This window comes from Ranitomeya variabilis, chromosome 2, assembly GCF_051348905.1.
Source record: "Ranitomeya variabilis isolate aRanVar5 chromosome 2, aRanVar5.hap1, whole genome shotgun sequence".
Lineage (NCBI taxonomy): Eukaryota > Metazoa > Chordata > Amphibia > Anura > Dendrobatidae > Ranitomeya > Ranitomeya variabilis.
This window is the reverse complement of record NC_135233.1, coordinates 250,709,407-250,736,089: the sequence shown is the minus strand read 5'-3', so window position 1 is coordinate 250,736,089 and position 26,683 is coordinate 250,709,407. Positions and strand designations below refer to the sequence as shown.

Sequence of the window (26,683 nt, the reverse complement as noted above, 5' to 3'; positions counted from 1 at the left end):
GGCGGCCTCGACCAATCAGAGACGTGGGATTTCCAGGACAGACAGACAGACAGACAGACGGAAAAACCCTTAGACAATTATATATATACTAGATTGTGGCCCGATTCTAACGCATCGGGTATTCTAGAATATGCATGTCCCCGTAGTATATGGACAATGATGATTCCAGAATTCGCGGCAGACTGTGCCCGTCGCTGATTGGTCGAGGCAACCTTTATGACATCATCGTCGCCATGGCAACCATTATGACATCTACGTCGATACTGTGCCCGTCGCTGATTGGTCGAGGCGAATTCGCGGCAGACTGTGCCCGTCGCTGATTGGTCGAGGCAACCTTTATGACATCATCGTCGCCATGGCAACCATTATGACATCATCGTCGCCATGCTGTGCCCATCTCTGATTGGTCGAGGCCGCCCGACAAACCGTCGACCACTCCATATAAGGTATGGTCTACAAACCGCCGACCACTCCATATAAGGTATGGTCTACAAACCGCCGACCACTCCATATAAGGTATGGTCTACAAACCGCCGACCACTCCATATAAGGTATCCTGTTTGTAGACCATACCTTATATGGAGTGATTTCCAGGACAGACAGACAGACAGACAGACAGACAGACAGAAAGACAGACAGACAGACAGACAGACAGACAGACAGACAGACAGACAGACGGAAAAACCCTTAGACAATTATATATATAGACTAGATTGTGGCCCGATTCTAACGCATCGGGTATTCTAGAATATGCATGTCCCCGTAGTATATGGACAATGATGATTCCGACTGTGCCCATCGCTGATTGGTCGAGGCAACCTTTTTGACATCATCGTCGCCATGGCAACCATTATGACATCTACGTCGATACTGTGCCCGTCGCTGATTGGTCGAGGCCTGGCGGCCTCGACCAATCAGAGACGCGGGATTTCCATTATGACATCATCGTCGCCATGCTGTGCCCGTCGCTGATTGGTCGAGGCCTGGCGGCCTCGACCAATCAGCGAATGAATAAACGGGACAGACAGACAGACAGACAGAAAAACCCTTAGACAATTATATATATACTAGACTGTGGCCCGATTCTAACGCATCGGGTATTCTAGAATATGCATGTCCCCGTAGTATATGGACAATGATGATTCCAGAATTCGCGGCAGACTGTGCCCGTCGCTGATTGGTTGAGGCAACCTTTATGACATCATCATCGCCATGGCAACCATTATGACATCTACGTCGATACTGTGCCTGTCGCTGATTGGTCAAGGCCTGGCGGCCTCGACCAATCAGAGACGTGGGATTTCCATTATGACATCATCGTCGCCATGCTGTGCCCGTCTCTGATTGGTCGAGGCCTGGCGGCCTCGACCAATCAGAGACGCGGGATTTCCAGGACAGACAGACAGACAGACAGACAGACAGAAAGACAGACAGACAGACGGAAAAACCCTTAGACAATTATATATATAGATATATATATATATATATATATATATATATATATATATATATATATATATATATATATATATATATATATATATATATATATATATATATATCAATCCACAAAAAGTTAAAGTGTAAGGTGGCACTTCCTGCAACAATTCATTCACCAATACAGGCTGTGTAATGATCCAGCGTTAATCAAAGCAGTCCGCCAATCCTGACTTGGGGTGCACCTCTGCCAAAGTCATAAATAGTCCAATATTAGATAAAAAGATGAGAGCACTCACCAGTCTTCTTAGGATATAAACTTTATTACAAAAATGTTCATATTAGTTCCATGGCCGGAGCTACTAGAGCTTTAGCTCTTGTGAGCAGGGGAGAACCAAGACGACGGCCGTTTCGTGCTGTGCCTGCACTTCTACGGGTCAATCCCGGGATTGACCCGTAGAAGTGCAGGCACAGCACGAAACGGCCGTCGTCTTGGTTCTCCCCTGCTCACAAGAGCTAAAGCTCTAGTAGCTCCGGCCATGGAACTAATATGAACATTTTTGTAATAAAGTTTATATCCTAAGAAGACTGGTGAGTGCTCTCATCTTTTTATCTAATATTGGAATATATATATATATATATATATATATATATATATATATATATATATATATATATATATATATATATATATATATATATATATATATAGTGTCGCCCCCTGAAGAAGTGTAGACGAAACGCGTGTCGGGGTAGAGGGACTGGACACTCTTCTCACACATTAGTAGGTACAGCGGTTATTTGTTTTCCCCGTTCTGACAACATAGGACAGTTTGCCTCAGATTGTTGGGGGTTAATATGGAAGTCTAAGGTATTTAATGTTGCGGTAGAAGGGATTCACTTTAAGCTGGCTAGGGTTTTTGCATTCCCCTTCATGTATTCATTGATTGTGGCTTTGATACCACGTGTATTAGGGGGTAAGACATATCCCCTTGTTCAGCTAATGATATTTAATACTTTTTGTATCAATAGTATATACTCTGTGTTTAAAGAGATCAGTAGTCGATCAGTCCCTCACATCTGAGGTATATGGTTTATGATTTATTATTGTAATGGTGCCTATATTTTAAAATTATTTAATAAAAAAATGATTTTATTGGTTAATAAGAATTTTTTGCTTTTTCTATTTCACTGCTTTTGTTAGCAATAAGTGATATAGATGGATTTTTCATTTTGCTGGCAGCACAGTTTATTGTTGGATCACTAGGTTGATAAAACACAATTTTCTATGCCTACTACTAATACTTCTCAGATTAAAGGTAATCTGTCAGCAGGTTTTTGAAATGTAACCTGAGGACAGCAAGCGATGGAGGCAGAAACACAGAATTCATTGATGTGTCACTTGTCAGAGTGTGTGCTGTTGTTTACAATCTATGAAGGATTTATCACTAAGAGATTAAAGGGATTGTCCAAGTAGTGATCTAAATATTTGGCCCCGATAAAATAAAAACCCTTCAACTCCCCTCCTGTGCTGGCGCCATTCCAGCGGTGTCAGCACTCACAGTTCCGGGCCTATTGTGTGCTTGCTGTGACATGTGACCCTGATGCCCAATCAGCGCGGCATCACTGTACCAGTCTTCAGACAAATCGGACATGAAGAGGCAGTCCGGGCAGCAGCCGATCTCTCACTTCCTCTTCATGTTCAATTCCACAGGAGGCGGGACCAGTGACGCCGGCGCTGATTGGGCACCGGGCTCACGTGTCATAACAGCCATGCTCAGTCCTGAGGAGAGCGAGTGCACACACCACAAGAACAGTGCCAGCACGGCAGGTGAGTAGAGGTTTTTTATTTTATCGGAGCCAAGCACTGGGGTATGAGAAGAAGTCGTCCAAGAAGTTAACTTCTTTAACATTGGGGACTACACTAGTCCAGCAACGCCCCCTCTTGTGATAGGTAGCTCACTGTCCATGGACTTTGTACATACAGACCCTGGCGGGGGTAGCAGTGGTGTGGGCAGCTTTCTCAGCTATGCTGCATTGATAAATATAAAAACTCCGACTGTGTAAGGCTGGTTACACACCTGCGTATGGCTGCGTACATGCTCCGCCTACTTCCCCAAAAAGTTGCGCTACCGTGCGGTCGACGGGCACATCAAAACTCTGCATGTGGACGCATTAGCATACAACGCATGTCCCTGCATACCCAATGTTAGGCTACGTTCACATTAGCGTTAAGCTAATGTGCGTCGGGTTTGCGTCGGCGACGCAGCGGCGACGCATGCGTCATGCGCCCCTATACTTAACATGGGGGACGCATGCGTTTTTTTTGTTGCGTTGTGCGACACATGCGTCTTTTTTGACGCAAGCGTCGGACCAAGAAAACGCAACAAGTTGCATTTTTCTTGCGTCCGATTTTCGGCAAAAACCGACGCATGCGTCGCAAAACGCAGCGTTTTTGCGTGCGTTTGACGCGTTTTTGCGTGCGTTGTGCGTTGCGTCGCCGACGCAGCGGCGCACAATGCTAGTGTGAACGTAGCCTTAAAGATAGGTACGCAGGACGCATGCGGAAGTACTGTAGGTGGGGTGTAGGCGGAGCTTAAGGGAGGATGTATGCAGCCATACGCAGACCAGCCAAACGCAAGTGTGTACTTAGCCTAAAAAGGGCTGCACCCAGTAATCTATGTGGCACAGCGTTGGATTCCTTGCCTACATTACCCTCCTCTCAGATGAAGTAGCAAAATTCTGCTGACAGATTGCCTTTAAGTTACTAATCCCCGGGGATAATTTACTGTTCTCAGATATTCCTTTTATCATGCAAAATGAAGAGTTTGCTCCTGCATTGCGCTGTTTTTACGGTATTTGGGTGCATGGAGTAATATGGCCACAGAGAAAAAAGAAAAGCCATTATACAAACTAAGCAGGTCACACATGTAATCTGTGTACAAACACCCACACAACGTGCCTTTGTTCCTGAGCAGACTGACTGCTCTGTGATCCGCAGCAGACACCTCTTAACCCTTAAGGCGCCTACAGATAGTCCCTAAAATCCAACCATCGGCAGAAGCTTTAGCACAAGTGATTATTCAAGACACCTGATAGATATGAGGTTTCAGGCACTATTTAGCTGGTCACTGGTTGCCATCATGTTCATAGACGTATAAATTCCCAAATCATCATTGATCTTCCACTAATGAGGTGGATCCTGAGTGATGCATAGTTTGAGGAGAGTGCCATATAGAAGTTTTCACCTTTATGTCGGCCAGGAGGCGGCAGTATTCTTAACTGCACTTCTCACAAACTACAGTAGATTACAAGCAAACGATAAGACTTTGCAGCTTCTCTGGTCACCAAACTGCAGTGTAAAAACCTCACAGTCCATACTGTATGGAATTAAGAAAGGCATCTATGTATGTACAAGTGCTTCTCACTAAATTAGAATATCATCAATACGTTAATTTAATTTCTTCAATACAAACAGTGAAACTCAAATTTACTATATAATTGTCTAAGGGTCACTTCCGTCTTTCTGTCTGTCTGTCTGTCACGGAAATCCCAAGTCGCTGATTGGTCGCGGTCAAACGGCCACGACCAATCAACGTACCACAATAAGGTACGGGATAGCAAGCCGAGATTTATCACCAATTACAATGACAACTGGCCCCAGATCAGAACCATCCTTCAGAAGCACTGGGGTATCCTTACTACCGATCTTTGTACCTCTATGGTGGTGAGGGACCAGCCACAGCTTACGGCCAGAAGAGCCCCTAATTTTAGGGATCTCTTGACTAGGAGCCACTATAAAAGACAAACCATTAAGCTTCATCAGGGTATTGATCTTCATGGGTCGTTTGCATGTGGCAATTGTAACATCTGCCCACATATGCACCTGACCAGGAATTCTTTGTTAATCCGGGGGATGGGAGAAAGCACAAATTACGGTCTTATGTTAACTGTAAAACGACTCATGTTATTTACGCCCTCATTTGCCCGTGCCAATGGGTTTATGTGGGTCAGACATCCCAGGAGTTGCGGCGCATAATACAAAAGCACTTCTCTACCATCAATCTGGCACTGACTGATGTTTCGAAGGGTAGGTTGCTTACTCCAGTAGCATCGCATTTCCTGGCTCAACATGGTGGCCAGGTGGCCAACACGCGGGTTGTGGGATTGGATAATGTCCAAATGTCCAATAGGAAGGGGGGGGGGGGGCATATAGGCAATTACTTTTACGGATGGAGGCAAAATGGATTTTTAACCTTGGCTCCGTTACTCCTGCAGGTCTAAACAAAGAATTATTATTCACTGGATTCTTGGGATGAGTATTCTCCCTTTTGATTGGTTTATCGTGACTTGGACCTGCAGAATTATGTCTTCCTGCTCTGGACTTGTTTTTGGACATGGAGAAATGGTTCTCTCCTTCATCTGTTGTGGCCTCTTTGGTTCTGGATTTTGGATTGGGGGCCATCTGTGTCTGGGGAACCCCTATTCATAATATCAAGGTTTTGATATAAGCGGGTTTGTATACCACACATACCTGCTTTGACTCTTGGTCTCCTGTTTTGTGTACCCGGGTTGTGGTCTTCTAATGGGCTATTGGGTTGGGTTGTGGTCTCTCCGTATGTGAGGGCCTGTTTTATACATGTACACTGTGCCGTCCAGCATTGGCTTCTAGGATGTATCCATGCTTATGTGTACATTGGCTCATGAGGTAGGGTTCTCACTTGGCTCATTGGGGGGGTGATGCATAAATATCCATTACGTTTTGATTAGGTTCTAGGATGGTTGCTCCTTGCACATTTTAATGCCATTGTATTGTGGAGTTATGATAACCCACGCCATTGGATTGCAGTATAATTCTACTATTTATTGGTTATAGATTTGTGTACTAATTATATACTAATTATTGTGTGTTTTTCTATAATAAAATTTATTTAAAACTGCTGGCTTATATTTTGTGTGCGTATGGACCTAGCATGATTGTATGGATGTGTGCCCCCGGGGCTTATAGTGGATGAGTGTGTGGGGCATGTATGCGGCCTGGTATAATCATTGTTTGGAAATCCCTACCTTGTTTCTAGGTTCCTTGCCGCATTTACTCTTATTACTCACGTATTAATATATCCACACTGCTCCTAGGGAACCTCTTTTGGTGCTCTTTATACTATACTACCACATTGCTGTGTTACTATTCTACCATGGTTTCGGGCGCATGTATACATGTGTGCCCGAACACAATTCCATCCGGGTGCTGCAGCTATGTATATGGGCCTGCCTACCATATTGCCATCCTTACCATCCTGTTATAGGCAACTCTCCTCGTTACTGTTGGCTTATGTATATGGGGGTACCCTGGTTGTATATATTTTTATCGAGCGCTATGCGGTAACACACACGTATGTATACGTCTTGTTTATTCTCATGTGGTTACCGTGTTGCTCCTTTTCGGTTTATAGTCATGGCACCCCGGCACCTTTGTTGGCGCAGGCGCCTTTGTTCATGTCTCTTATTCATGCGCATGCGCGCGTTGGAGTTCTGCGTGTCATGTGGCGCAGGCGCTGTTTATTGGACCCTTGTGCCCATGCGCGGCTTCCCTCTCCCGGCGGAACTGGCCTCTTCCGGCTTGCGTGTACTCGCACACACCGGTCTCTTATGAGCTATTACGCTCATGGTATTTAAGGCTGTCAAAACGCCTCTACTGACACCTTCCCTGACGAAGCCTGGTCTTCCAGGCGATACGCGTAGGGCATCGCGTCTTCACCAGGTTGTATCTTTATGGGGGGTCTCCTCCGTTTACATCTAGGGGACCTAGGAGTATTATCATGTACTGGTTACCCTTTAACCTGTTAGTTGGCTAGCTTTATATCACCCTGGACAAACGGCCCCCTTTTTTTCACCTTTTTGCATATGGGTGTCTCTGTATGCGCATATGGGCCATTTAGGACATTGTCCGAGTAAGTAGATTGTACACTGCCTCATGAGTCACTAGGTTTAATCTGGGTCATAATACTATGCTTATGTTATGGTCTCCACTACCTGAGTGTTTGATGGGGTTTGTATTTTTAATTATGTTTTAATTGTTTGCGGTGTTTTATTGATGTGTTAATAAAATCAGCCTGTTATATTTTATTATATTTGTTTCTCATTATTGGATGGTGTGCAATTCCTTTTGCAGTAATGCTTTTCTTCTATTTTTGCAAAAATTAGCTTCTATTACTGACATTGCACCCTTGGTATATTCCTAATATATATATGGCAGTGCGCCTAATTGTTTGTTTTTTGACCAATCAGCGACGGGCACAGTGCAGCCGCGAAATGGCCGCTCCCTACTCCCCTGCTGTCAGTGCCCGCTCCATACTCTCTTCCAGTCAGCGCTCACACAGGGTTAATGGCACCGTTAACGGACCGCGTTATGCCACGGTGTAACGCACTCCGTTAACGCTGCTATTAACACTGTGTGACCAACTTTTTACTATTGATGCTGCCTATGCAGCATCAATAGTAAAAAGATCTAATGTTAAAAATAAAAAAAATTAAAAAATCATTATATTCTCACCTTCTGTTGCCTTTCCAGCTCCTCGCGATGGTCCGGTCCATGCATTGCGGTCTCGCGAGATGATGACGTAGCAGTCTCGCGAGACCGCTACGTCATCATCTCGCGAGACCGCAATGCACTCTTGGGACCGGAGCGTCGCGAGGAGCATCGGTAAACACCTCGGCTGGATCCGGGGGGCCGATGGAGGGTGAGTATATCACTATTTTTTATTTTCATTCTTTTTTTTAACAGGGATATGGTGACCACATTGCTATATAGTGCGCTAGTTAGTATGTCCTGACGCTTCTTCAGCGTTCTGGACAACCGTCACGCATGCGCGGTACGCAGTGTACATCGCGCCGCGTCACTTCCGGTATTAGGGCAGCCACTTCCGGCCAATACGGCGGTACACCTGCATTTAAACACCACAGACACCACCGCTGTCACATTCAGCACCAGCAGGGCGCGGGAGCACCGCTTTCCATGATAGCAGGACTGGGTAAGACATACATGGGCAAATTTTAGGTGTCCTTACAAACTACATTTGTGATCTATATACTTAGCATGCTTGCATCTTTGCAGGTTCCGCCTTCCAGTGACTTATGCTCTTACCTTGACGCTACTAATACTTATCATAGGTAACATGGATCAGCTCATTTCTCCTTGATCCTTGCACTGAGCTATTTACAACTTTTATTATTTAATTATTATTACATTATTTCCCACAGCATATCTACTGAACACATTTTCCCATATGGGATTGTATCAAAATTGCTTATACTTTTACGAAGAAGGTATATTTCCATTACTCTTTCCCCTCTCTTGTGTGGTTTGTGGTGTACAGACACGTTTTTTTAATCGGTGTAGTTTTTTCATTTTTCATTTATTCAACTAATTCTGGACCTTGGGGCTATTTACTTTGGTTTGGATACCTATTGTGTACACATTATAAATGTTATGATGATATCGGTGACCTCTGTTTGTTGCTTTAATTTATGTTTTGCATTTTTTCCACAGCGATATATGACTAAGGACCCGGCGGGTTCGAAACGTCATGTACTTGTAACGCTTTGCACTATATATGTTTGATATGATTTCATGTGTATATGTACACAATAAATTGTAAACAATTCTTGCACTATATTCCACTTGTGAGTGCGGTGTAATTTTGATTATTGCAATTTTGGACTTCTGTCCACTACACCAGCACCTCCAACAATCTTTGGCAGAGTGCAGACTAATCTTTTTATACACATTGCTATATACTGCGTGGGCCGTGTTAGATACTGCGTGGGCCGTGTTATATACTACATCTCTGTGCTATATACTATGTGGGCTGTCCTATGTACTACGTAGCTGTGGTATATATTACGTGGCTGGGCAATAAACTACATTGCTGTGCTCTATACTACGTGGCCTGGGTTATATACTACGTGGCTGTGCAATACACTACGTGGCTGGGCAATATACTACGTGGCTGGACAATATACTACGTGTCTGTGCTATATACTACGTGTCTGTGCTATATACTACGCGTCTGTGCTATATACTACGCGTCTGTGCTATATACTACGCGTCTGTGCTATATACTACGCGTCTGTGCTATATACTACGTGTCTGTGCTATATACTACGTGTCTGTGCTATATACTACGTGTCTGTGCTATATACTACGTGACTGTGCTATATACTACGTGTCTGGGAAATATACTACGTGTCTGGGAAATATACTACGTGTCTGGGAAATATACTACGTGTCTGGGAAATATACTACGTGTCTGGGAAATATACTACGTGTCTGGGAAATATACTACGTGTCTGGGAAATATACTACGTGGCTGGGCAATATACTAAGTGGCTGTGCTATTTACTACGTGGGCTGTGCTATATACTAGGTGGCTGGGCAATATTCTACGTGGCTGTGTTCTATACTACGTGGGCTGTGCTATATACTACGTGGGCTGTGTTATACGCTACGTGGCTGTGCTATATTTCTCTGCTGTATCTGTGCATCATGAATCGTGGTATGTGTTAAAGAGGGGGTCCCACTGAGACTCTTTCGCCCGGGCCCCTCAAAAACCTGGAGCCGGCCCTGGCTTCACTGATTGTTCGCGGCCGGGCGTGACCAATCAGCGACAGTCGCAGTCCGGCCGCGAATTGGCGCGGAATTTGAACCACACTTCGCTAATTGGTCGTGGCCAGCAGGCCGAATCCTTTGTATAAATTGCATCATTCTGAAAACTTCATAAATAAACTACATACATATTCTAGAATACCCAATGCGTTAGAATCGGCCACCATCTAGTATTATATAGTCATTACAAACAGAGTGATCCATTTCAAGTGTTTATTTCTGTTAATGTTGATGATTATGGCTTACAGCCAATGAAAACCCAAAAGTCATTATCTCAGTAAATTAGAATAATCAACATAAAACACCTGCAAAGGCTTCCTAAGCGTTTAAAAAGGTCCCTTAGTCTGTTTCAGTAGGCTACACAATCATGGGGAAGACTGCTGACTTGACAGATGTCCAGAAGGCAGTCATTGACACACTCCACAAGGAGGGTAAGCCACAAAAGGTCATTGCTAAAGAAGCTGGCTGTTCACAGAGTGCTGTATAAAAGCATAGAAAAATATTTAGAATTGAGAGTCCTCAGAGGTTATTTCCTTTTCAGTTAGCCATCAAAAGGTATCGACCACTGAGGACTCTCAATTCTAAATATTTTTCTATCTACTGGCTAACACGGTACAAAGATATATATATTTCCTGTATCCAAGCATATTAATGGAAAGTTGAGGGGAAGGAAAAAGTGTGGTAGAAAAAGGTGCACAAGCAACTGGGATAACCGCAGCCTTGAAAGGATTGTTAAGAAAAGGCCATTCACAAATTTGGGGGAGATTCACAAGGAGTGGACTGCTCCTGGAGTCATTGCTTCAAGAGCCATAACACACAGACGTTTCTAGGACATGGATCCTGTCACATTCCTCGTGTCAAGCCACTCATGACCAATAGACAACGCCAGAAGCGTCTTACCTGGGCAAAGGAGAAAAAGAACTGGACTGTTGTCAGTGGTCAAAGGTGTTTTCAGATTAAAGTAAATTTTGCTTTTCATCACCAATACCTGATTTAACAACTAACAGTATCACTGTGCTTGATTGGCCAGCAAACTCGCCTGACCTTAACCCCATAGAGAATCTATGGAGTATTGTCAAGAGGAAGATGAGACACCAGACCCAACAATGCAGACGAGCTGAAGGCTGCTATCAAAGCAACCTGGGCTTCCATAACACCTCAGCAGTGCCACAGGCTGATCGCCTCCATGCCACGCCGCATTGATGCAGTAATTGATGCAAAAGGAGGGCCGACCAAGTATTGAGTGCATTTACTGAACATACATTTCAGTAGGCCAACATTTCGAATCTTAAAATAATTTTTCAAGCTGGTGTTTTAAAGTATTCAAATTTACTGAGATAATGACTTTTGGGTTTTCATTGGCTGTCAGCCATAATCATCAACATTAACAGAAATAAACACGTGAAATAGATCACTCTGTCTGTAATGACTCTATATATATGCGTGTCACTTTTTGTATTGAAGAACTGAAATAAATTTACTTTTTGCTGATATTCTAATTTAGTGACAAGCACTTGTATATCAGGATCACTGTCATGTTATATGTAAACCAACACTGCAGCCCCCCAATCATAGCATGCACTATGTTTACTGTTCTGCCCTCTATGCTTTACTTACTATGGCCCAGGAGAACTCCTTTAATACTCTTCACTTTACTATGCAATAACAGAGGCCTTTAAAGGGAACCTGTCAGCAGGATTGTGCACAGTAACCTAAAGACACTGTCAGGTTATTTTTGTACTTGCTCAATAACATCAAGAACAGTTATTACTAGGACACTAAATATGAGATTATGATGCAATGCAGGTGACATGGTCGGCATCTGCCTGCCAAAGGTTTTTGTTTTCTGTAGTATGTACAGGTATTCATTATGTAAATTAGGGGCAGATCAGTGACCTGTCAGCAGTCTGCATTATGAATAACTAAGCAGAGCACCACATGAAGACCCCACCTTCAGGCCGCCCCAGGGCACGAGCATATCATTAACTAAAAACTGAAAATAAAGATTAAACAACAACCACAAGACAGATTTCATCAACGGAGGTATCATTGTAATCAGTATAAAGGCGCCGACAGACACTGTGTGTAGGTTACAGTGAACAACCCTGCTGGCAGGTTCCATTTAAGGTTTTATACACTCACTTGCTGCTAACATGGCATTGGTACTTGCTTGCCGCCTGCCAGGTATCAGCAGATCTCATGCACGAAGAGCAGGTATCCTACACCACATGTATTAAATGGTTAAAATAGCAGAGTGCTTGTAAAAACAAACCACTTTGCTATTCACCTCAGAAGAATTTTTAATTCCATTGTGCCCAGGTTCCCAGTCACCCTTCAATCCCAGAGTTTCCTATGGGCGCGACCACACTGCAGCCTACAGACCCAGAACATCGCGGTCACATAACATTACATCACTATGAGGTGGAGGGCCGACAGCGAGGGGCAGATTTCTACATAATGCACAGAGTCGCAGCCTTATCCTGCCTTAGCCGGTCCTTACACAGCACAGATCAAGGCACAAGATGATTCCCTACCTGACAGCGACTGAAGACATCAGCGAGGGAAACACTGACATTGAAATGCTTCAACACCTCAATCGCCTGTTCTTTAGCTTTTTCTGAACAGTTCACAGAATAACATTTTCCTTCTCCAATTTGTGAACGAAGCTGTGAAAGAATAGATGGGGCACGTGATGGGAATGTACAAAGAAAGCAAAGCATCACAGGCCTGGAGAATATTGAGTGCAGCTCTGGAGTATAATACATGATGTTACTCAGGATCAGTACAGGATCAGTAATGTAATGTATGTACACAGTGACTGCACCAGCAGAATAGTGAGTGCAGCTCTGGGGTATAATACAGGATGTAACTCAGGATCAGTACAGGATCAGTAATGTAATGTATGTACACAGTGACTGCACCAGCAGAATACTGAGTGCAGCTCTGGAGTATAATACAGGATGTAACTCAGGATCAGTAATGTAATGTAGATAAAATATGATTAATTAATAAGGAATCTTCACATTATCACTAAGGAGGGGTGTAATTGGTGGATCTCCAAATGTCATGTCTGACAGCTATCATAGATGGCAATGAGGCTCATTCTAAACACAAATATTTTTGGTCAAAGCATTTTAGAAACTAGTCATGAAAAACTCACTGTCTGGTAGGGCTGGCCGCAGGTAAGAATGACCCTCCCATCTCGCCTGGCAATCTGCAAGACAAAATCAACAACCACAATACTATGAGATCATTAAACTATAAAACCAAGTGGTCAAATGTAACAAACTGACAAAAAGCAGGATCTTTGCAGCCAGGGATTGATGCCCATAGCAATAATTAATAATGGTAGAGATGAGGTCCAGGTACTAATGAGCCAACAACTGGTGCCGTAAGATAAGACCCCATTAAGGCAGCATATGTACAAAATATGTAGGGTTGATCAGAGTATACAACTACATCCTAACTGGTGTCTGAAGGAGTTTTACCTCTGACGCTTTTCTGTGGTCATCATCATTCTCCAGCATCAACACATCAACGCCCAAACATCGCAGATAGCGCCCCAGTCCCTGCAGCATATTGTCACAGATGACGCTGAATTCCCGAGGAGTCAGAGGTTTGGTTTGGGGAGTATTTTTTGGGGAGACCGCTTTGGGTAGAGTTTGTAATCTCTAGGACAATGAGACAAAAGGTTATTATTAGTTTTCTTCTGTGTAAATCCATTTAATACATGGCAGAAACCTGAAACATTAATTATATGGTGTTTATAGAAGAGGATGTACATTCTCATTTAGGGTATGTGCACATGTTAAGTATTTGATGCAGAAATTTCATGCATTTTTTTACTTGCCTTTTTGTTGCAGCGTTTTCCCCACTCATTAGTATGGGTGAAATCTGCAGCAAAAATGCTTAAAGAATTCACATGCCGCAGGTTTAAATCTGCACCAAATCTGCAAATCACAAATAAGAAACATGCACATGAGACTTCAGGATTCTCATTCATGTTGCTTGGATCTTGAAACCCTTCAGGTTTTCTGACAAATCTGCACTGGAAAAAAAAAAAAAAAAATGCAAGGTGTGCACACAGCCTTACAGATATAAATTCTGGTGGTGGTCCGTAGCCACCTTTAGTCTTTGTTCAGTGACCCAGCAAAAGGAAAAATACCACAAAGGTGGATGAGATGAAATGTCTGTTCCGGCTTTTAACATGTCATGACCCACTTCATAAATCAAAGTTGTTTATGTTTGCACCTCAGAGGGTAATGCAGAGGAGTCACTGAACAGCTGGAAACATGGTATATATATCTACACTTCCAAAACTAACTTCCCGATAACCTTCTGATGTAGGAGGCAATTATTCATACGATAATAGAACAACGTCCCATATATGATTAAGGGGTAGAAGGTGTTGATATGTGAAAGGCCTGACCAATGAATGGAACAAGATAGGACACCACATTTGTCCAGCTTGTGTTCCAGATACCTACTTTGGTCTTGAGCACAGATTCCTTTTGGCATGGAGATCTTCCTAAGTCTTTCTTAGGTGAAACTTTTCCTTTGGGGAATTCATAGAAATTTGGTTTCAGGCCAAACTTGTCTGGGGTATGGCAAAGGGTCTCAAACACATCCAGTAGGCAGTAGGCATCAGAAGCTGGAGTAAAACACAAGTAAATTAATACAGTGTGTGGTCACGTTTTATGGTGTACCCCTATAGAGTTGTCAAAGTGTCAAACAGTGATAATCTAACTATACGGATGAGCCATATCGCCTGTTTCATGTATGACGTTCAATTTTGAAGGCCCCTTACTAATCTGCTTAGGTCCCAGGATCAGAGACCCATTAATTACACTGTGGAAACTGAACTGTAGACATTACCAATTGGCTGCACGCTCGCTTTTAAAAATGTTGCGCTATATGAGCCCCCATATCTAATACCTAGGTCATCTCATGGACATCAGTCCCACATTGGCTAAGATTGTTTGAAACTGTGGAGGTCATTCCATCTCACGGCTATAAATGTCTGACAGAATCGGATCCCATCTCCGGGACCAGATGACCCCACGATGCTGTGATCACACAAGCATATCTCTATTCCCTTCTACAGAAGCGAATAATCAAAGTACCAGCACTAATATCAGTCTACAAAACAGGTTTCACCACCTAAAAATATAAAGAGGATGTGTTCAGTAATGTTTGCTGGTGCTGGACCATATCACTTTTTTTTCCCTCCTATATCATTACCCAAGTGCCGGTCTGGAGTAATACGTGCACCACATCTACTATCTGGATTGTACCCTGGGCTCACTCTCTGCTTTTTTTTTTTTAGTTGCTAAAACTTAAAATACCTGCATAGACAATCTGATCTTCTCGAAGTGGCCGCTTGTCCCAATTCGATAACTGCTCTTTCTTATCCAGGGGTTTTCCCAAGACATCCTTTACAAGCAAACTTAGCCCCTTCTCTGGCGGCCGAATAGAGTCATTCCCTGATGAATCCTCCAGGACGTCGACTGGCTCACTGGACCCCCTTGGCCGACTGCAATTACGCTGAATCTGTTTAATAGGGAAGATAATATTCAAATACCCGACTGACAGGGGTAAAACACATATCGTATTTTTCGGACTATAAGACGCACTGGACCACAAGACGCAAATAGGTTTTAGAGGAGGAAAAACAAAAATTGAAGCAAAAAATGTGGTAAATTCTGTACTTAATATCCCCTCTATCCTGGTATATATGGTCCCCTCATCCCTTTCCTGGTATACATGCCCCACTCATCCCTATCCTGGTATGCATGGCCTCCTCATCCCCATTCTGGTATACATGCCCCCCTCATCCCTATCCTGGTATGCATGGCCCCCTCATCCCTATCCTGCTATGCATGGCCTCCTCATCCCTATCCTGGTATGCACGGCCCCCTCATCCCTACCCTGGTATGCACGGCCCCCTCATCCCTATCCTGGTATGCACGTCCCCCTCATCCCTATCCTGGTATGCACGTCCCCCTCATCTCTATCCTGGTTTGCATGGCCCCCTCATCCCTATCCTGGTATGCACGTCCCCCTCATCCCTATCCTGGTTTGCATGGCTCCCTCATCCCTATTCTGGTATACATGCCCCCCTCATCCCTATCCTGGTATGCATGGCCCCCTCATCCCTATCCTGCTATGCACAGCCCCCTCATCCCTATCCAGGTATACATGACCTCTCATCCCTATCCTGGTATGCACAGCCCCCTCATCCCTACCCTGGTATGCACGGCCCCCTCATCCCTATCCTGGTATGCACGTCCCCCTCATCCCCATCCTGGTTTGCATGGCTCCCTCATCCCTATCCTGGTATGCAGGGCCCCCATCTCCATCCTGGTAGGCATGTCCCCATCCTTATCCTGGTATGATTGCCCCCCATCCCTATCCTGGTATGTATGGACCCCATCAGAAAAACATAAAAAAACAAAACATTATACTTACCTTCCTGCACTCCCTCACAGCTTCCCGTTCCAATGCCGGCAGCTGCTCTGTGCTTGTAAGCAGTGAATGTCAATGACGTCATGCGCTGACGGAATTCTCACTGCTCCCCACGCTGGGTCTATGTGCATGGAGAACAGTGAATATTCATTGCTCTTTAATAGCGAGCACAGTGTTAGCCGCAGGTTTCCTGGAGCTGCCAGGCTTTCACGTGTGCCGTTACTAAAGGGAATAAATATTCACTGCATTCCACACATATGGGAGTGGAATGAAGTGAATATTCATTGCCTTAAGTAGCAGGGACACATGAACGCCCGGCTGCGGCAGGAAGCCGGCTGCTGAGGCTAACAGCGTGTCAGCTATTAAAGAGAATATTCACTGCCCTCCACCCCATGGGTTTGGAATGCAGTGAATATTAACTTCTCTTTAGCAGCAGGCATAGGAGTTAGCCACAGGCGCCGGCTCCTGCCTCCTGGGACCCGCTGTCCGCCGCAAACCGCTCCCCCATCTCCCCACCACAGACAGACAGGTACATCCGGACTATAAGACGCACCACCCATTTTCCTCCACATTTTTGGAGAAAAAAAATGTGTCTTATAGTCCGAAAAATACGGTATTTCCTTATGACCTTATCACTTTACCTCTAATTTACCAGTTTTGTTTTTTATCTCTATTTGTTCGGCTTTTATAGACATAAGGAAGTAACCTTGATAAAATAGTTTTCTTATTCCAAAAGTTGGAACTACTTTATGTCAGGGAGCATGTGTCTGATAGCTCTTTATAGAAACGATAGGGCCATCAAAAGAGACAGATCCCAGAACCAGAGCAAAGGGTGGATCCGCACTGGTTAGACGATTTGGGCATGTTTTGCTAATTATTCCCTTACTTGTTTATGCACCTCACAGAGGTCAACCACATTGTGCAACTCGAGTCCTTGAAAGCCGGCATCGGTGGCATCCAAGCTTTGAAAATCTCCAACCATCCCATAACCTACACAAAGAGAAAACAAAGTAAAGCAAAATATTTATAAAAATTCCTTGAGAAGAAACCACAATAAATGTTTATAGTGATGGTGGGAAGATCATGAACGTAAATGGCAAAATATTGCCGCAAAATACAACATCCAATCGTGTCGAAAGATATCAGAGCGTACTGTAAAGTCAGTGTGCGCTTTCCAATGTAAACTGACATACAGTATAAGACACGTCTACTCAATAGGCACCGACCACTGACCATAAAAGATCAAGTCTCTTACCCAGTTTCTTAATTTTGGTAGAAGAAAACAGGTCCTTCATGAAAGTGACGAGTTCTGAGCTTCCTCCTGAATCGCAGCTCTGCAGCAAGTTTCCTTGTAAAACATCCAACAGGAAAACTTCATCCTTCACCGCCAGCTGAATAAGAGACACGTTCGGCTTCCCCAGTCCACCAAATGATGGCCTCCACTCCATGTCTACCCCCACAATCTGTCCATCCTGGAAGACAACAGGTAGTAAAGTAGGAGCCACAGTCAGGAGAAAAATGAGTGAAAAAGAGGCAGAGATTACTTGGCTATTTCCTAACCTCCTGGGACTTAAAGGAATTTTCTCATCTTTTGAAATGGGGAATATCACAAATTTCTTGTAAAAACACAAATTGCTTAATAAAAAAATGTCTCTGTTCTCAAGAACAGGGCGATTTTTATTTCTATAGTACACATTTTGTTATCTAGGCTACCAGCCACCTCTGCAGTATTATCAGCGGTAGCATGCATGGCTGCCAGTGGCACTGGGTCACTAGTATTTATTGATGATGTGACACAGGACAAAAGCAGCCGAATGAATTCTGAGGTATTCAGAGCCATACTGTGTGCTCAGATCCAGCCAAATGCAGCCAAACTGATTGGTCGTTGTTTCATACTACAGATGGACAATGACCCAAAGCATAAAGCCAAAGCAACCCAGGAGTTTATTAAAGCAAAGAAGTGGAATATTCTTGAATGGCCAAGTCAGTCACCTGATCTCAACCCAATTGAGCATGCATTTCACTTGTTAAAGACTAAACTTCAGAAAGAAAGGCCCACAAACAAACAGCAACTGAAAACCACTGCAGTGAAGGCCTGACAGAGCATCAAAAAGGAGGAAACACAGCGTCTGGTGATGTCCATGAGTTCAAGACTTCAGGCAGTCATTGCCAACAAAGGGTTTTCAACCAAGTACTAGAAATGAACATTTTATTTAAAATTATTTAATCCGTCCAATTACTTTTGGTCCCTTTAAAAACAGGGTGGCACATGTTAAGGAGCTGAAACTCCTAAACCCTTCATCCAATTTTAATGTGGATACCCTCAAATGAAAGCTGAAAGTCTGAACTTCAACTGCATCTGAATTGTTTTGTTTAAAAATTCATTGTGGTAATGTCTATAACTAAAATTAGAAAAATGTTGTCTCTGTCCAAATATATATGGACTTAACTGTAAATGACAATCCCAAAGAAGTACCTATTAAATACAATTATTGCTATTAAGTCATTCATAAATAATTATTATTGAATTATTATTGAATTAGAATTTAATAACTAAGTATGTTGCTCGTAGGCTCCCCCTAGTGGTGGGCTACATGCAGCTAAAATATATCCATGTAAAGCTAATGAACAGAAATTAGGCAACATTTTTGAAATTTGCAGCCACAGCAAAGCCAATGAATGGGATATTCCCTGTAACTCTGGCCAGAGTTACAGACCCCTTTACTCCAAGAATTGGTGCTGGTCACTTTTGATGTTACCTTGTTTCACAGGTCAATAAATATAAAGGGGCAGCCGACATGCCAGCTTTCATGTGGAAGGCTGCCTGCTAGTGACAAGTAATTTATAGCTTTGGATATGTGGAGACATAATCTTTGGATAATTTAACCCCTTAATGACAGCCAATACGTCTTTTAACTGACCTGAGATATAAGAGAATATCCTCCCCATACAGGTGACAATCCAGTAGCTGTCAGCTGTACACTATAGCTGACTACTTGCTGCATCAGCCACGATCAGTGTTTGCACCGTCCAAATCTGTTTAACCCCTTAGATGCTGCTGTCAATAGTGACTACATCATATAAATGGTTAACAGAGTGTGAGAGCTTCTGCTTTATCCCTATTGGTGCCCTTAGATCATGATTTTGTGGTCTTGATGTTTGCAATGGCAATCCATGGCCAAATAGCGGCCTCAGAGTCTGAAGGCTGTAGTAATCTGTTCAGAAGTTAGCGGCATTTAGGTGGTAAAAATACACATTATCATTTCTGCTGTGCCACTTTGCATTAATTCCTGAAAAGCACCTGAAGGGTTAATAAACTACCTGACAGCAGTTTTCATTATGTCAGGGGGTGCTGTTTTTAAAATGGTATCACTATTGGGGGTTTCCAATATATGGGACCACTAAAGTCACTTCAAACATGAATAGGTCCCTAAAAAAATAAATTGTGTACATTTTCTTGAAAAAATGAAAAATTACTGCTACAACTTTAAACCTCCTAAAATGCTAACAAAATAAAATAACATTTTACAAATGGTGCTGATGTAAAGCAGAGATGTGGGAAATGTTATTTATTAATGGTTTACTATGGTATGACTATCTGGACTAAAGGGATAATCATTCAAAGATAGAAAATGGCTTATTTTTTAACATTTTTCTCAAATTTCTGATATTTTTTATAAATAAACACAAAACATATTGCTCTAAATTTACCATTAACATAAAGTATAATGTGTCGTGAAAAAACAATCTCAAAATCACTGGGATATGTTGAATCGTTCCAGAGTTATTACCACATAAAGTGACATTTATCAGATTTCAAAAATTTGGCTCCGTCACTAAGGGGTTAACACTACATACTTTAGCATCCCTTATGTTAGTTTTACTCCACATCGTTCGTGGCAGAGCAGGCAATAAAGAAATGGCGCAAATCAGCCAAATGATGTTTAACATCACTTTTCATTAGGTTTTGCTGACAGTTTCCTCCATACCCTGACCCCTAGTCGTGTTAGTCCGGAGCCTCTCCATGCAATGAGCGATGACACAGGAAAAAGGCCTCATGTTCTGATATTAATCATTCCGGACAACGCTGGGACATCTTCCCATTACCTTCAGGACCGTGACTCTGCAGCCGGACAGCTCTGTGCGATTCTGCAGGAAATGAACTTTGCTCCTGGGAATAGGAAGCTGGTAGAAGTGGTTTCTTCTGACTTGTGAATCTCCAGTGTTTTTCTCGCTTTCTGACAGCCTGTAACATTGAACAGAAACTAGTGATGGGGAAAGCTGGGGAAGGAGGGGAGAATCATTAATACAAGTATTGAGAAATGGAAGTTGGGAGAGGACAAGAGGAAGTCAAGAGACAAGGTGAAACATTTGGGAAGTGTACAAATAATGTGACAGGAGGATGACGGGTTATTGAGACGAAAACCAATCCTCAGTACATGTAAAGCTGGCTGAAAATACTAGATATTTGCTGTCAGATTAATTTCTGAAGGTCCCAGACTATCCAGGGATTACAGGGACCATCATTCCTTTGAATGGCCACCATGTAACACTAAAGATCCTCCAACAGCAACTAATCATCGAGGATTTCAGAAGCCACTATGATCACTGTGCAGTTTCATTTCAAGAAGGTGCCCTCACAATAAGACAAACCCTTTAATTTTGCAATACTGAACCTTAAAGGGATTGATTCTCCCTGGTAAATGCTTCAATTAGCCATTAAATTCTGTCGTATTTCTAATTCTTAGATCATTCATTTGACAGTTTTCGCATGTGCAACGCCAATTTGCTAACAAACATTTTTTGGAAGGGTCGGTGCCAAATTTCTGGTTCATGACTTGGGTCATCATTATTATTATTATTATTATAATTATAATAATCATACAGTCATTTCTACAGTGCTATTTGGACTTTAAACATGTTAGCTAGTAATCGAGCAGAACATGAAAATAAATGGGTGTACAGGAAACATTCCAACCCCGAAAACTTATAAAATATTTTTACAATCCCTTCTGCAATGCACAACTCTGGAAATCTCTAGAAATGCTTATGACCTGGTCTTGGGAGGAAGAAGAAGTGTCACTTTCCATTAAGCACAGATCTGTCTGGAGCAACTGAGAAGAAATTTGCAATTACACAATTAGTGGAAGGTGAGTTACGGTAGATAAGATGGGCACAGATAACACTTTCATTGCAAGTGTGCAGCCATTTGCCTAATTTAAGGACGGCAATAAACTCAGGATGTTGATTCCTTCCAGATGGACTCGAGACAATTGGAATCTTACAGATGACATCAAGGGACTGTGAATTACAAAAAGGAGCAGGAAAAATATTTAGAATTGAGAGTCCTCAGTGGTTGATACCTTTTAATGGCTAACTGAAAAGATGGTAACAAATTGCAAGCTTTCGAGACTACATACGTCTCTTCATCAGGCAAAGACTAAAACAAATTCTGAAGAATCACATATTTATGCACAACATAGTATAGAGAAAAAAAAAAAAAAAAAAAGAGGGGAAAAAAACCCATGGATAAGCTAGGTGACATGAAGCAGAATATTGTCAGAAGCTCCCTGTCCTCTCCAACAGCTGCAGGTACCTTTCCCTGCAATCAGAAAAAATGTAAAACCTGTCCATTTATAATGACCACGGACAAGATAAAGATCCCCAATTCACACCAGGACTACAAGATACCAGGTACATTCAGCTGCATCACTTCTAATGTGGTGTACCTAATTATTTGTACTAAATGTCCAACTGGGGGTCTGTATGTGGGGGAGACAGGGCAGAAACTGAGAACAAGGATGAACTCTCATCGCCATACAATAAAAGAAAAAAGAATGGATATACCTGTGGCAATACATTTCTGTCTCCCAAATCATAGCATTATGGACATGAAATTACTTGTATTGAAAAGTAACTTCAAAACTCAGAGAGACAGAAGAGTCTGGGAGCATAAACTGATGACGACCTTTGACACTCTAAATGCAGGAATGAATGTGTCACACGGATTTATGTCTTTTTACATCAACTAATGAACTTGCCCCTCAGACCATGTGGGGTCATCACAACAGAACGAGACCCTAATCACAGGACAATAAAACAATCCTTATCTAAGAATTGGCCCAATATTTATGGACGTAACTGTTTATCACCCATGGTAATTCTGCTTCATGTCACCTAGCTTATCCATGGGTTTTTTTCCCCTCTTTTTTTTTTTTTTTTTTCTCTATACTATGTTGTGCATAAATATGTGATTCTTCAGAATTTGTTTTAGTCTTTGCCTGATGAAGAGACGTATGTAGTCTCGAAAGCTTGCAATTTGTTACCATCTTTTCAGTTAGCCATTAAAAGGTATCAACCACTGAGGACTCTCAATTCTAAATATTTTTCTATCTACTGGCTAACACGGTACCAAGATATATTTCTTTCCTGTATCAAAAAGGAGCAGGGAAACGTAGAGAATTTCTACCTAAAAAGGGACCAGGAGAGATATTTTTTTTTTTCTGCTAGTAAAAATTTGTAAAGAAAATTCTACTCGGGTGCATTATAAAGGGGTTCTACAATGAAGAACCGCATCGATCAACACTAGAAGGAAATGTTGTCTCCTGTAGAATGCAGTTGCTGTGCGCACGCCTGACCATAGCTCCATTCATTCACTATTGGGCTGCCAAGAGCATTTTGACAGACTCATAGAAAAATGAATGTAATGAATGTAGTGGTGGTCGGGTGTGTACAACTCTGCTCTATTCTAATGGGGATAAAAGTGCCCTGTTCAGCTGATCGGTGCAGACCCCCAATGATCTACAAATGATCACAAATCCTAAAGACAGGTGATATTCTTCCCTGATCAACCTTTTTAAAAAAGGTTCTCCACTACTTAGACCAGGCCAAGTTAAATGCTATAGTCCCCCATGAAAAATAAAAAAGAACATATAGTCAGCTCAGGGGCCAGGCCTGTTCCAGTGATGTTGGCCCTGTATTTGCCGAAGCTTGTGAGACAATGTCATGTCAGCGGCCACTGAAAAGCTGCAGATTTCACTGTTCCCTTACATGGAACAATTCCGTCAGAGGGAAGTGTGAAGGCTGCATCCAATCAAAGAACACTGGTCGTGAGCAGCGCACAAGTGATATAATGTCATGGGAGCACAGTCAGAAGCTGAAATTCTTGAAAGGGTGCCAGACCCAATGGCGAGTATATGTTTTTTTATTTATCGTATAGGGAGACGTCAACATTTAAGATGGGGTTCTCCAGAAAGAGGACAACCCATCTTTAAAGGGAACCTGTCACCTGAATTTGGCGGGACCAGTTTTGGGTCATATGGGCGGGGTTTTTGGGTGTTTGATTCACCCTTTCCTTACCCGCTGGCTGCATGCTGGCCGCAATATTGGATTGAAGTTCATTCTCTGTCCTCCGGAGTACACGCCTGCACAAGGCAATCTTGCCTGACAGGTTCCATTTAAGCTCATTGTAAGTAAGTGTCCTTCGAGTACAGGGGATGCAGAGGTACGAGCTGCACTCAGCCAACGCATAGCTTCATTCTACCCTTTCCATGATGCTCCCCTCAATGGCAGATTGTGGGGGAAAGAAAGATCAAGTTTGTTGGCCAATCGCAAGATGTATCTGGCAGCAGTCCTCACTGAAAACACATGCCGCTAAAGCAAATGTGTATCAATATGGGGGAATCAGTAGGGAAAGCTGTTGTATGAATTGGTAACTTGTAGCGAATAAGTTCGGAATTTTTACATTTCCATCATTTTATGCAAAAAAAAAAAAAGCTTCTGACCGCTGCCCTTCAGTCTTATTTCTGAGACCTGGAGGGAGACATGGGTGCAGACTTGTTAAGGCAAACATTCCCAGGACTCGAGGAGAAAGTGTCTTTCAGCGTTTCTCATGGGAATTGGATAGATTCCAAACACACACACAACACTTTTCCTGTGAACTCATGCGTGGCAGTGAATGTGTTAAGTAGTGGAAAGCTGCTTCTACGGTTTTCAGACAGACAGGTAAACTTGAAAAAATCTTCAAAAAAAATAAAAAATCATGGCTCTTTTGAGGACCTGTGCTTCCCACGCTGCATTATAAATGGGGATATAGAAGACCTGTCCGGGGCTCTGCTCTCTAAGGTCACTTGTGCAAATACCATGCGGCATTTTGTCAATATTTGTGCTGCCTATTTAGCGATGGTGTGCATTTTCATGGAGCACAGAGAGGATTCTGATCCGGATGAGTCCGGAGTGCCAAGTGGGGTTGGTGGTACGTATTTACACTGTGGCTTCGGGCCTGGGAATATCGCTTCTCACACGCCCTGGCCCCGGTACCTGAGCGCTGGGAACCTGTTTGGCACACAGGATGTGAGAATCCTTCTTTGCAAAGTGAGCTCACTAAGTGCATGTAGTTCTCATACATGTGAGACTGTTCTTGCCAATATGCAAGTCTACACAGCTACAGGCCGAGACCACCGTAGGGTTCAGCAGTAATCATATCTGCCAAAAGGTTAAATGCAATGAAAGAAACCACAGCCATGAAAATCGCTGCAGCTGAATCTATGTATAATATAATATAATAGTATATATATATATATATATATATATATACATACATACATACATAAACACACACACACACACGTACATACACACACCGTATATGACAGATCTCACTCACATCTCCTGAATACTAATGTCCTGTAGGATATCTGCCACATTTCGAGGAAGAGATTCTTTGGGCATCCCGAATTTCAGAGCCCAGAACCCGGCTGCTTGTAGACCACTATACCGACACAACAAAGCGATACACTGCTCCTGCAACCAGAGATTCCCAGCAACTGTGTTCTGTATATAAAAAAAACAAAAAAACAATTCTAGTGGTCCATATTCAGAAAGCTGAGCAAAAAGGATGAAGGGACAGTACATTCAGCAAATAACCCATCATAAAGTTTTCTCAACGATGCAATTTCCAGTGTTTGCTCCCTTTTAGAAAAAAAAATACTCCAGAGTTCAAAATCCCCAAATTTACATAAATTAGCGTTACCTGCACGTGGTCGACCCAATTTTCCTGTGTCATTGTTTTCTGGAAAAGGAGAAACATATTATGTAGCACACAAACTTCCAACCATTGTGAACTCCACCCAAACATAGGAATTCAATGCAGCTGTCCAAAAAATTGCCAATGCCGTGCTGACTATAGAGCTGCATGGTAACATTACAGAGCATTACTTAGACTTGTCTCTTGCCAGATCCAATCATTCACGTGAAGTCGCTTCATCACATTGGCTCATTACAGTATTATAATGTGACATGCAGGCAAAGATCTCAGAAAATCATCCATACATCTTAATCCATAGGACATAAGGGTCAATTAATCTATTCCATTATAAATTGACAGTCCTATTAAAATGACTGAGTGTAAAGACCACCAAAACTATAGTACTACCCTGCACACATTACATAAGGCAGGCAAGAGGCCAGACATGGATCACTGCTCCAATACTGATCCTACTTATGTTGGGATGGTGTAATAACCAACAATTTCAACAGTCATTACAGAAGAAAATGGACAAGTTGTGTAAAATTTTTATGCAACTTATCCTCACCTGATCCTGAGTTGTTACATCCTGGATCTTTTATTATAAAAATGAAAAACATAACAACAATAATAGCAGAAAACATAACAAAAATATTAGCCAGAAAATAATCAGTATACTGAACACTGGTCCAGCCGCTCATTCTCTCCTCTCACACATATTATACAGTATATACAGAATAACTACTTTGACCTTCAGGTCCGGTCACCAAACAAAATAATAATAACAAATAAAATAAACAATGGAAAACAAAGACTATATACATGAACTTTTTTTTTTTTTTTTTAGTTTTAAATAAAATAACTACAAATTAAACAAATATATACAATACTACAAGCTATCCTCCATTCCCAACCCCCCGCACTGACCTGAGAGCTGGTCCTGCGTCTCATGCCTCAGTCCATGTCCAACGTCCATAGGCCAGATCAGGCAGTGCCAGTTTTTCCCCCAAACAACCCAGTGTCCCATAGTCCCACAAGATAATCCCACCTCCCCCCTTTTCCCACCACCCAACCTAATACCTACACCCAAT

General features: G+C 42.6%; 1 protein-coding gene and 1 long non-coding RNA gene across 7 annotated transcripts in view; one reads left to right on the top strand and one right to left on the bottom strand.

The window, feature by feature from the left end:
- EXD3 (exonuclease 3'-5' domain containing 3) overlaps nt 1–26,683 on the bottom strand; it is a 389,744-nt gene that overhangs the window by 187,538 nt on the left and 175,523 nt on the right. For all 6 annotated transcript variants that reach the window (XM_077284569.1, XM_077284573.1, XM_077284575.1 and 3 more), the window contains 10 exons: nt 25,599–25,637; nt 25,233–25,399; nt 20,675–20,813; nt 17,823–18,039; nt 17,454–17,557; nt 15,448–15,652; nt 14,590–14,753; nt 13,591–13,773; nt 13,263–13,316; nt 12,637–12,768 (listed from right to left, as the gene is read on the bottom strand). In XM_077284569.1, the coding sequence (XP_077140684.1) occupies nt 12,637–12,768; nt 13,263–13,316; nt 13,591–13,773; nt 14,590–14,753; nt 15,448–15,652; nt 17,454–17,557; nt 17,823–18,039; nt 20,675–20,813; nt 25,233–25,399; nt 25,599–25,637 (1,404 nt within the window). The remainder of the gene's footprint in view (nt 1–12,636; nt 12,769–13,262; nt 13,317–13,590; nt 13,774–14,589; nt 14,754–15,447; nt 15,653–17,453; nt 17,558–17,822; nt 18,040–20,674; nt 20,814–25,232; nt 25,400–25,598; nt 25,638–26,683) is intronic.
- The window catches only part of LOC143805343 (uncharacterized), a 242,591-nt gene that overhangs the window by 44,957 nt on the left and 170,951 nt on the right, over nt 1–26,683 (top strand). The gene's annotated exons all lie outside the window — the stretch shown is intronic.